Here is a 12,469-nt window from a genome sequence, read left to right on the forward strand (position 1 = left end):
TAGCTAAGTTACCTAAGTACAATAACTATTGTCTTGACGTATCGAACAACATGAAAGAAAAATTCATAAGAAGTAAATACGAACACCATTCAAATTTTCTTTATATCCATTTCACACTATTTGTTCCATCCATTTTACGTTAAACCACATTGATTCCGACCTTATTCCACTTGGTTTGTTGTACTTTGCGTTGTGCTGTCCATATTCAAGACCTTTCATATTACCATCAACCCATGTATCCAATACATATGAATTTAACAATGATGAAGAAAACTAACATTATTTTGAGTCTAAAAACACTTTTGGGAGTATTTTCTTGTTTTCATTTAAATTTTCAAATTTTGTGTATCTTCTTATCTTCAGAGCTCTGACGACTCAATAATTATTTTTCCCATTCTCTTCACTATCTCTCTCCCTAGAAAATTGCCAGAAGAAGAAGGTTCTCCAATTCAAAAAAATAGAAACTCGCTACCATTCATTTCAAAAAATTTCTTGTTAAGTTACGTTTTTTTCTTTTTTTTTGCTTCTTTCGTTCTTATTGTCTTAGAAGACAAAAGAGACTAGAGAGGATAGAAAAATGGAAGCTTCAAGCACAAGAAGCGAGAAGAAGAAGAAGAAGAAGACGATACAGAGAGAAAACACCGATACTCAAAAGAAAAAAAAGCTACCCAGTGTTTGGTTTTCACTTAAGAAATCTCTCCCCTGCAAATCTGATGTCTCCGATGTCCACATTCCGAGATCCAAAAAAGAGCTAGCTCCCATATCCACTAAGAGAACAACAACCTCCTCCGGCGGCGGGGTCGGCGGCAGGTCCGGTTGTTCAAGATCCATAGCCAATCTTAAAGACGTAATCCATGGAAACCAACGGCATTTAGAGAAGCCGCTTTGCTCTAGCCCTCGTTCTATAGGAAGCAGCGAGTTTCTCAATCCCATTACTCACGATGTAATCTTTAGCAACTCCACCTGCGAGCTCAAGATCACCGCCGCCGGAGCAACAGAATTCGTCGGGAATCTTAGACCAGGGACGCCGGTCAATTACTCTTCTTCACGCCGTAGCCAAACTTCGAGAAAGGCTTCTTCTTTAGATAGAGAAGGATTAGGGTTTCACCAGAGCAGAAGAGAGAATGATAGAGAAGCCGCCATTAACGGAGACAATTCCTCTGTTTCTTGCCATAAATGCGGCGAGAAATTTAGCAAACTCGAAGCTGCAGAAGCTCATCATCTAACCAAACACGCCGGTAAATTTCCCAAACTTCGTCTTTGAATTTTAAAGTTCCTTACTTTATAGCAAAGTTCATAACTTTCATCTTCGAATTTCAAAGTTTCTTACTTTTTAGCAAAGTTGTTCCCAAAGTTTGTAAATTTCAATTTCGAATTTCACAATTAGGTTACAGAGTTTCTTAATGGTAACCCAAATTTTCAGTGACTGAGCTAATGGAAGGAGACTCGTCGAGGAGAATAGTGGAGATAATCTGCAGAACAAGCTGGTTAAAGACAGAGAATCAAGGAGGGAGAATCGATCGGATTTTGAAAGTACACAACATGCAAAAAACCTTAGCGAGATTCGAAGAATACAGAGATACAGTGAAGATCAGAGCAAGCAAGTTACAAAAGAAACATCCGAGATGTATCGCCGACGGAAACGAGCTTCTCAGGTTTCACGGCACCACTGTGGCTTGCGCTTTGGGGATAAACGGGTCGACGAGTCTGTGTTCGTCGGAAAAGTGTTGCGTTTGTCGGATTATACGAAATGGGTTCTCGGCGAAACGGGAGATGAATAACGGAATTGGGGTTTTTACTGCGTCGACGAGTGAGAGGGCGTTTGAGTCTATTGTGATTGGAGATGGTGGTGGTGGTGATCGGAAGGCGTTGATTGTGTGTCGAGTGATTGCCGGGAGGGTTCATCGGCCGGTGGAGAATGTAGAGGAGATGGGTGGGTTGTTGAGTGGGTTTGATTCATTGGCTGGTAAAGTTGGGTTGTACACAAATGTTGAGGAGCTCTATTTGCTCAATTCTCGAGCTTTGCTTCCTTGTTTTGTGCTAATCTGCAAACCTTAAATCAAACTTTTGAGGTTGATAAGTTGTGTCAATTAGAGAGTTTCGAAAACGCAAATTTGGTATATTGATCTCAGTCGTAAAAATCTTAGCTTTCAGAAATAAATGTGTTGTAGCAAAGTTTCTAACAAATGATTTAAAAGCTTTTTGCTATCATTTCATTTACAGTCTCTTGATGAACAGCTTTTTAAATAACGAAACTATATTTTTGGCTTGCATCATTGTTCAGGTTTTCTTGTGACTTGAGTTTAAGTTTCTATTTGCATACATAAAAAGATAAAATTTGAATAACTTTTGGTTTGGTAAATTGGCATTTCTTTTTGAAGCCACTTGATGTGTGAAAGTCTCTAGATATTGAGAAAAGCATTTATTTACTTCTTTTTTTGGTATGAAATTATGAATGTTAAGTACTAGCATTTATTTACCTTTAACCTCAAACTCAAAAAGTAAAGCTTTTATTCATATTGTTTTGAGACAGATCTCTAAAAGACGGAATGTTTTTGTTCATGGTGTAATAATTGATAATTTTGGTTCATGTGAAGTAGGGAATGGTGTTGTTGCACGAAATAAAGGAATGGAGGTTGAAGAGCGTCAGATACAGAGGCTTTGTTTCACGGGTGGAGAATATTGGTAAATGCCAAATTCCATACAATAACTGGCAAGCAAATAAGTCTCAAAGTAGAGAAAAATTAATGATCAGGTTTTTAATTCCCTTGTTTTTTGTCAAAAGTTTTTATGCCCTTTTTTGCTCTATCACCTTCATCGTGTAAGAAACTTTGTGCATGGTAATGGACTCTAACAAATGAAAGTGGAATTGGTGAACTCTAAAAACTGAAATCAAGTTCAAAATTGAAAATTTGGCTTACCTCAAACATGCTACTGTCATGCTTTTGTTTCTTATTAAAACGATAAGCGAACAAGAACAGAACATCGTAGCTAGCATATTGTTTGAAAAGCAAAATGGTCCATACGCATTGATACAAAGCTTGCATCAAAAGTGACGACAAAACTAAGTACTATTACTTACACTCTGAGCTAGTAGGATCTATCATTTTAATTGTTCAGACGTATTAAGACTAAAAGTGTATAGTGAATACAAACAATTTGTTTGGGATTGTAGAATGCAATCTTGATAGAAGCATCAATCGTTGTTGATCTCACATTCTCACTGCCTGAGTTTGTGGTTCAAGGTAGGGAACTTAATCTTGATAGAAGCATCAATGGTTTGATCAACAATTTCTTCAATACCATATTTGTACTCAAACCCCAATTCTCTTAACTTCTTTGAAGAAATTATAGGCTTCATACATTCTCTCTCTTCCTCGTCTTCATTTACCCTATAAATCAAGAATAATAATTTTTAAAAATCTTTCATCTTAATAAAACAAAGAAGAATTGATAATGATTGTAGAACTTACTTTTGAACTTTACAAAGATAGTCCTTAGAGAAGTGATGAAGCATCAACTCATGCATATCAATATTGTCAACACAACATATATATTGACCTTTAGCCTTTGGTTGTTCCATCAAAAACAGATGAGCCCTGCAAATATCTTCAATGTGTACTAAAGCAATCGAACCCATTCTTTTGTTCACAGCTGATAATATCGCAAACAACTTTGAGTCACCTGTTTTGTTATATTGTAAGTATCAAACTAGTTAATTAAGCCTAACATTTAAACTTATGTATGATAATGGAAAAAATTATATACACACCTGTAATTGGAGACAAGAGAACTTGAACGCTTGATGGGACAAATGGAGTAAGGAATGGACCTGAAACAGTTGTTGTAATGACTGAAACAAGATCCATTCCTCTCTCTTTCGCATACCGAAATGCTTCTTCCTCTGATACGAGCTTCGATAATACATAAATCTGTAAACATATGAAGTTAACCTTGTTAATGACGCAGAACAATGAATTTGTAAGGCATTTTAATGAAATTATACTATTGTTATAGTAATTACCCATCCACTTGCTTGTGTTTTAAGGACATGATCAACATGAGCCTTGCATGTTTCATCCACGAAAGATCTCATCCGTTCATTCTCATCTTTAGCAGTGAGAGTGCTGATGGATGATGTGAAGACAACTCTTTTGACTGACTTTGACTTTAGACAAGAACTAAGTACATTCCGTACGCCTTTTAGCGCCGGTTCTATGACTTTGCTCTGGACATAACTCTCTGCGGTTCAATCCAACAAAACCCGGTTTTTATTGGTTAACTTCTAATACCAACGGTTTGATCCGGTTGATATCGGTTTAATTAGGTGTTGTGCTCAAAAAAAAAGGACCGGTGCAACGAAAAGGTCGTACCGAGATTAACGTGATCTGATGAGATATCAAACTCCATGGAAGCGGCGACATGGAAGACGCCGTCACAACCCTTAACGGCGTCGTCAAAGCTGCCGTCATCTCGAAGATCCGCTCGGAATAATCTGAGCCGTTCATTTTCCTTCCATTTAGATTGAAAGTATTCAGATTTTGCTGTCGAGGGAAGAAGCTTGTCGTTAATTATGAAGACTTCAAAGGCAAATTTACAAAACAGTCCAAGTTTTAGCCAAAATAACCAATTAACTCATTTTTATTTCAAAGGATTGTGTAAAGTACCTAAAAGATTCGATATAAACAAAGTTTGAAAACAAGAAAATACCAAGATCTCTGAGAGTGGCATGGACTGTGTAACCTCTTTGGAGAAGAGACTTAACCAACCAAGAACCGATGTATCCACTTGCACCCGTCACGCAATACGTCGCCGTTTTGCTTTCCTCTCCTTGCAATTCCATCACTCCCTCTTCTTCTTCTCGAAATGCCAAATTTACAGTGTAATTTTGGCTTGTAACGATAAGTTATTAAATTATTTGTCTGTGCTATTTTAAATATTGTGTTTTGTTTGTTTCCTTTGATACGGTGTCAATATTTTCATATTTTTTGACAATTGGAAAACTACTAGACAGACAACTTTTTATCTTTTTGACATATTATTATATTTGGTAAGCTTTGATTTTTGGCGATTTAGTGTAATACAATCATAGTGCAACATCATTCATTAAGACGGGAAGAGGAAAAAAAAAACCTCGCAATAGTCATTTCCAGCGGAAGGGCTCAGTGTTGTGTTTGTTTTGTTTTGTCTTGTCCTTCTTCCACATCAGATGAGAAGGCTCTCACACACATCGTAAATGTGCCACTTTAACTAAATGGGCTATAGTCTGGGCTTACTGGGCCGGACCATAAACCCACACTTTATTCAATACTTTAAACGAATCATGTTGTGTGTGACACATCATTAGCCACTAAAATTTTCTGAAAGTTTTGTTACAACCTCAAATATTCCTAAAAGTTTATCATACCCTATAATCAATCAAATATTAATCTTAATAAAACCAGCTCAAGATACACTGATCTTTAAATAAGTCAAATCCGATCAATTTATACTCACTTTCGTCCTGTTGTGTGACACTTTGATTCACATTGATAACCATATACATACATGGTACATGTGTTATGTGTATACACAGTCATACATGCATATATACAACGTAAATGTGCACAATGATGAAGTGGTGGGTGATGTCTGGTGAATGAAAAGGAAGAAAAGTTGGGTCTTACATACATAGACACAAATCTCTTTCATGGGGACACCTAGAAAAGACCCTTATCTTTTATACCCACTCATACGCACACACAAATCCACAATATATAACCACCAAACCTATAGTATATTCATTCATACTAAGAATCTATGACTGCAACACACACCACGATTCAACATAAAGGGAATCTTATCTTCACAACCGAATTTAGAAAACATTCGTTTTAAAAGAAAATAAAATAAAAGTATGTGTTCTTTCTTATTATCATCATCTTCATCTTCTTCCTCCAAGTGATAGCACTAAGTAGACAGCCCAAGAGCTCTTCCCAACATTCCGTTGGCCCACGGCAAACTCTTTAAAGCTTTTCCCATTTATGAGTTTGATATTCAACTTTAATATTAGTCCATAATCTAACGGCGTTGTGTTTTTTGCCATTGATATTTCGAAGAAGAAGCAACAAATATTATCGTCATCGATTACCATTTAATTACCAACATATGTTTACGTTTGATTATACAACCATCATAAGCTACAAATATCCTCGTCAATACATTTGCGATGAATATATTACGATTCAGTGACATTGTTTGCCACCTCTTTTTTCTTGTGACTTCCTACGCCAAGCCAAAACCCATTTACCAAATTCCTCGTTACATAATTCAATGGATGCAGTGGAATGTGTCTAACTAAAATTCTGAACCTCCCCTTTTATTTAGTGAACAAGCTTTTCCTTTTAAGTATAACATTAATTTACCCTATATATGTGTCCCAGTGCCTAAAGTTATTACGATGTACATCACTACATCTTTACAACTCTAAAATTTTCACTTTGTGGTCTTAATTTTGTTCCCCACCTTCTTTGGTTTCTAACAAAAGTTTCTCTACCTTTCTTCTTCATATTATATTCCATTCCTTTTTGCAACATATTCTGTATAATTTATCCTTTATTATTCTCAACCATAATAATAAAAGGGTACTAACCCAGGCAAGAAAGCAATAATTTTGTTCATGGAATCATCGAACTAACCCATCCTTAAATTATTTTACTCTCCTACACTACTCTTCACCACGTTTCTAGAAAGCTTCTCATTACCAAAACCAGCAATATCGTTTTTTGGTATGATGAACTGTCACACTTCTCAGTAGGATAATCTATTTGATCTCACTATATATCAATCATATATAAAATGAACCATATATATATAGTAGTATATGGGCTCTTTAATTAGTGGTTGTTGTTTTATGTTGGGCCAAGATCTAATCAGCATAATTTCACGCTTATGCGATTTCATTTATTTATAAAATTGTCTTGGTATATGTAATGAATAAAATTTGATCAAATATAAAAATATAAATGAATGAATTAGCTCATCATGTGTATTGTTTAGTAATAAGATTGTGTCATTTTCTAATGTGGGATTAAATTTATATATAACCTTGAAAATTTGTGATTTCAGTAGATAACTAATTAAGTGCATGGGATCCAACAAAACCCTAAATAGCCTGGAACTGGATCATGCATGAGAGGAAATCAACTAAAAGACACGTATTATCTATTTTTTTCTAAGGAAAAGAGTTGCTAGCTACTATACTGTTCTGGTTGTGGTTGTGGTTGTGGTAGTGGTAGTGGCTGTTGTTGTGGTTGTGGGTGAAGCGTGTGTTTGCTACGTGCATGGACCCATCGGTTATGATTATTGGCGGACACTATCCAATAATGGGCTTAAAAGTTCTAATGATCTATGACCCCAATTTCACCTTATCCCTCTTGGATATTAACTTACATGACATTTTGATTACAATGCACTTTGTTTTTCCGATACATAGATACAAATTTAGAGTCTTCTCCTAATATATCCTTCTAATGAATCAAAACCGTTAATAATGGTCTCGAAAGGTACTTGCTTTAATGATTTGAAATGTTTAGTGAAACGACAGTCAAAATTGATGACAAATATTAGAGGCCAGTAAAAAATGATTTTCCAACATTTGAAAGTACGAAAATGATGTGATACAAGCTGCGAAGATAACATAAAAAGTATGAGCTATAATAATATAAACAAACTTTAGATGTTATATTCATAGATAATCTTTTATAGAGTTTAATTGTGTTACCTCTTTATGACCCAACTTTTTCAACTTTAAATTATACCCATGAATGTTAATCCTAGCCTAAGCCCATGAAGCTTATAACTATGGGAAGTAAAGCTAATTAATCATGGCTACTAAAATTATCAAATATTAATATATATTTTAACTGTAATGAAATGTTGAAAGGTGAAAACCGACACACTCATTTTATTGGTTAGTAGCATGTGATTTATGTCCATACCCATCAATTCTGTTAGTTGTGTAATAAACTTTGTTGTCTTAAAGTGTTCTTACTCAAATGATATGGTCTTATTTATGATATTTTAATCAACCCTTTTACTCTATATAAAAAAGTCTCAAGTTTGTGTGTCTATTCTTTTACTAGACAAAGCCATGAACAAATAAACATCTCAAGTTGATGAGTGATTACAGTCTTATTGATTGATAAATTTTATTTAAGAAAAAATTACTCGAATGTTAATCAAGCCTGGTCCCATCTATTCGGATATTCCCACAAAACCATAGCTAGATATAAAAGTTACCAGAAGAGTTTTTTATTTTATTTTTATTTTTATAAAAAAATATAAAAAAGAACCATACATGTCGATGATGCTTAAAAATGGTCTCGGTTTTGAAAAAAGAAAAGAACTGACTTTGTTTTCACCTTATAAGTATTATTCAATCAATCTTCAGTCAAGATATTGGTATCTGCTTACAAATCTGAATAAAATATTTGTCCAAGTCTCAAGTATAGGAAGGTTTGAGAAAACCGTAAAGTGATATAAGCAAGTATGAGGATACGATCGGTCGATTAGATTCTATGGAATTCAATATTTGATTGACTCGACCGCTTTCTCATGCGAGAAAAGAAAACATATTAAAAGTCGAAGAGTAATAAAAAGGAAAAGAAACTGAATTGACCCCAAAAACCAATGAATTCCTTTAACTCAAATCATAAACAGCTTTGCGTTTATATATTTTGAACTTTTTACATAGGTACATAACAGGGTAATTTAGAGACAAAATCCCTTAAAACGTTGACCCAAAAAATCCCTTAAAACACTGGTGAGTGGTGACTAATGGACTCGTTGCCAGCACTAATCAATGATTTGTTGCCACCAATAAGTACAACTAAACTTAAAGAGTTGAACGCAACCCTACCAATACTCGCAAATCGCAATCGCATACATATAGCAGTAAGATTATAGTTAAATATTGATTTCTTCAGTCACAAAATTCATCGCCAAAACATCACGTTCACTGCATGCATAACGGATGCGTTAAATAACTGATTTTTGCTAATTATGCAAATTAGTATATGTATTATGTGACGCTAAGCCATTGCTATATATATTCCATCTGTTTCTTGGACAGTTATCACTATACTGTGTACGAAAGTATGCATTGAAAAGAAATGACTATTTTTCACTTCAGCCAAAACGTTCAAACTATTTACTAAGTAATTCACTTCACCCAATTTATGGATATGATGAAAACAGTGGATAGATGATGAAGACATACAGACCAATTATATAGGATGAGAATGCATTCATTATTATACCTCTTGATAAGTTTTCTGTTTTTCCAAATGAGTAAATAAAACTTTTGGAGAGCAAAAGAAGAAAGAAAGAAATAATGGAGTAATGAAGACAAACGAGAGAAGACATGAAACTCAAATTGTCAATGCTTCTTCAATCTCAAGAGCTTTTGCCCTATTGTAGTGGGTTACTTTATTAGTTACCTCTCAAATAGTCAAAAGATAAGGATAAACCTAAACATCTCGATTTACTTTTAGATATATGCGATCCCTATAAACATTTTACTTTCTTCTCACACAAACGATCTATTTCAAAACCAATAAATGATGTCATGACTCATTCACGTCACATCAAATAATAATGTTCGAAAAAGTAACTTGTTTCCAGAATCTTACTAGACTTAATACAAAACAATATGTTTTGTTTAGGTATATGACAATTTGTCTTGTTTTTTGCTGATTACAAAAAAAAATTTGCTGATTACAAAAAAAAATATTGTCGGTAAAAAATTGTATATGAAATTTTAGCGCAATTTTTTTAGATTAAACATGTCATATATTTTATTATGAGTTCAAAATGGCCACAATATAAAATTACGGTCACAAGTCATACGAGGGTTTTCGGTTAGTCGAGGGTTGAGGCTTGCCGTCAGTATGCTTGGTAACGTGATGGATTATGATCGCCTTCACACTCCTAGTCCCAAGCAGAAGCGCTGGGGAACATATAGTAATCTTGGTCTTTTTGCTCCCTCCACAAATTTTACAATGCATCTTCTGTCAATAGGTGATCGATTCATGCATTTTCCTTCCTCCCATGTGTGTTATTTATTGACTGAACCTTTATAACTAAAATTTATTTAGTTCTGTCACATATAATCAAGTAATCAACTATAAATATTAGTTATCAAGTATTTCTTATTTGAATAAGATCAATACTAATAATAAAAAGTTGATCAGATGCAAATATAATGGGTCCATTAGACCAGTCTCCTTATAATTACAATGCTTAAGCAAAAGAAAGTTTAAGGATTATTTTATATACACATGCACAAATACCTCTATATTGGAAATCCCATGATTTATGTCACTAACTACGTACAGATTCGATTTGTATCAAAAGATGAAAAAATATGGAGAAAAAAAAAACAAATCTCCGAAGCTCTTTCGTACTGTCAAAGCGTAGCCACTTTATTTCATGTGGTTTTCAAACCACTTCCTAACCAGTAACCAATCAACTTTCACTAATGTCGCCCATTTAATCATTTCATCCATTTTGTTCTTATTTTAGCTACAATTTGTTCAGTTTAATTATACTCCATTTATTCGTCATACACGATCCTTCCGTCACGTTTCGTACACACATTAATTCATATATAAATATATAATATGGTGAGAGTGAAAAAACTCACAAGAAGTTGATTTTATTTATAATGTGTACACAAACTAAGTCTTTGACAGCATTATTACACACTGAAGAAACAAGAAGATATATATCTTGGTTTTATTTTTATTATCAAAGATATATATATTAGTTTAAGAACAAATAAGCTAAGGCTGCTAAGCTATGGACCACATTATTGGTTCCCATAATTAAATACGTACTTGATTAGATATTAATAACATGTTTATAAAAACTACTAATAGTTTGCTATCACCTTAAATAAAGGCAGCTACTCTCTATCTTGTTCCCTTATACTAGGCCATAAAGCCAACTTCAAGATTCAACCAAACACATGCACGTAACACCATGATTTTAAATTAACTAAGTTCGATAAACTGTGATTTAGAAAATATTAACTCGAGTAACAGCATTAGTTATTTGTTTTCATTATTTTTCATCTATGCAAAATATTTATGTGTAAAACTAATTATATGCATGGTTTCATTTTTTTCATTGGATGTGAGGAAACAGAATGATGTCGAGGAAAGAATTTACTAATGGGATACCAATTAATAAAACAAAAAGGATTTTACTTATATTTTTCATCACGGTGCTCGTATTTTTCATGTAGTTCTGAAGAAAAGAGCATGACCATCTCTTATGATCAAGATTCAAGATTGCTCAAGATGAGTGACTAATTAGATTTAATATAAGATTTGAGGAAGAAAAACTAATTTTGAAAACGTTAGGAAAAAAAAAGAAAGAAGAAGCTAAAAACCACCGGAGATGATATTAAAAGTTAATGGTCAAAGGACTTAAATGACTGTCGGTGTCTCCCGCCGACGCCACAGGCTTCCGTATATTATTATTAGCACAACAGAAACTGTGAAAGAGTGTGGAGAGTACGGAATTTTTTTCTTTTCAGAATATCGAATTCCAAAAACGTCCTTTGTCAACGTTGAATATTACACATCTGCATCCTTAGTGCACCTGCTCACACCTGATTTTCGGTGGAGGGAACATCCGCGTGGCATGTTGGGATAATCTGTGTGTATGAACTAAATTCTTAAAATAAAGAGAATTTGTAATAGATGATGACCACAAAAGTTTCAATATTTTTGGTTAGTTTGGATACAGTCAGAAGAATTAGAGGAGTAAAACCAGGAACTGTCAATATTTTCAAGAATGATCATCAAAGATTCAAAGGTTTTTTCTATTAAAAAGTTATGTATTGTACAAACAGAGTATACACAATTTTGTCATTTTCCTACACTATTACTGCTTTTAATCAATGATAATTTACCTTTTTCTTCTCCTCCATACCACAAAAACCTAATGTATGGAATTTACTTAAACCACATTTATAATGTTTTCCAAATATATTATTAAAAACAAATGTTTTCCAAATGTTGTAAAGCTAAAAGATGTGCGACAGTTGAAACTACTGATATCGGGAAATTAAAGTACAAATTTTCTATATCAAACATAATATACAACCATAGAGCCATTAGTCAAGCAACTTACCAAAGTATTTGACTCGTGAATACAAAGAAGAAATTAAGAGTCTTACGCTATGTAGACGTTACGTACATGTTAATCTGTTAGGCACCGATTTTAAACCATATCAGATTACAGCACACATCAGCCATTAGATTCTACATAATCTCAATTCAATTATATGTTTAATAAACAATTACCTGAAGTTTTGAGAATTCGGTTTCTCTATATATAGAAACACCATTCTTAGGTATACTTTTCTAGATTAATGTTCGTAAACAACATAACGAAGCATGTCCAAAACAAAACACTAATT

The 12,469-nt window shown here is 33.8% G+C and overlaps 2 protein-coding genes across 4 annotated transcripts; one reads left to right on the forward strand and one right to left on the reverse strand.

The window, feature by feature from the left end:
- Positions 1-58: 58 nt before the first annotated feature.
- Positions 59-2,833, forward strand: AT4G27240 (zinc finger (C2H2 type) family protein). 2 transcript variants are annotated; one of them, NM_001341840.1, is made up of 3 exons: positions 381-1,238; positions 1,424-1,966; positions 2,601-2,781. In NM_001341840.1, exons 1-3 carry the CDS (start codon positions 578-580, stop codon positions 2,687-2,689), a joined length of 1,293 nt encoding a protein of 430 aa, NP_001328336.1. In that variant the 5' UTR covers positions 381-577; the 3' UTR covers positions 2,690-2,781. The 2 variants fall into 2 exon arrangements, with proteins under 2 accessions (NP_567769.1, NP_001328336.1); NM_118858.3 differs by having other exon boundaries at positions 59-1,238; positions 1,424-2,833.
- A 99-nt stretch (positions 2,834-2,932) lies between these two features.
- On the reverse strand, positions 2,933-4,925 carry AT4G27250 (NAD(P)-binding Rossmann-fold superfamily protein). Of its 2 annotated transcripts, none has more exons than NM_118859.3 (6): positions 4,711-4,925; positions 4,374-4,544; positions 4,025-4,242; positions 3,773-3,932; positions 3,474-3,684; positions 2,933-3,392 (listed from the first exon to the last, which is right to left on the reverse strand). In NM_118859.3, the coding sequence occupies exons 1-6, from the start codon at positions 4,841-4,843 to the stop codon at positions 3,221-3,223; spliced, it is 1,065 nt and encodes a 354-aa protein (NP_194455.2). In that variant the 5' UTR covers positions 4,844-4,925; the 3' UTR covers positions 2,933-3,220. The 2 variants fall into 2 exon arrangements, with proteins under 2 accessions (NP_194455.2, NP_001190853.1); NM_001203924.1 differs by having other exon boundaries at positions 3,094-3,392; positions 3,474-3,654; positions 4,711-4,897.
- Positions 4,926-12,469: the final 7,544 nt, after the last annotated feature.

Source organism: Arabidopsis thaliana, chromosome 4, assembly GCF_000001735.4.
Source record: "Arabidopsis thaliana chromosome 4, partial sequence".
Taxonomy (NCBI): Eukaryota; Viridiplantae; Streptophyta; class Magnoliopsida; order Brassicales; family Brassicaceae; genus Arabidopsis; species Arabidopsis thaliana.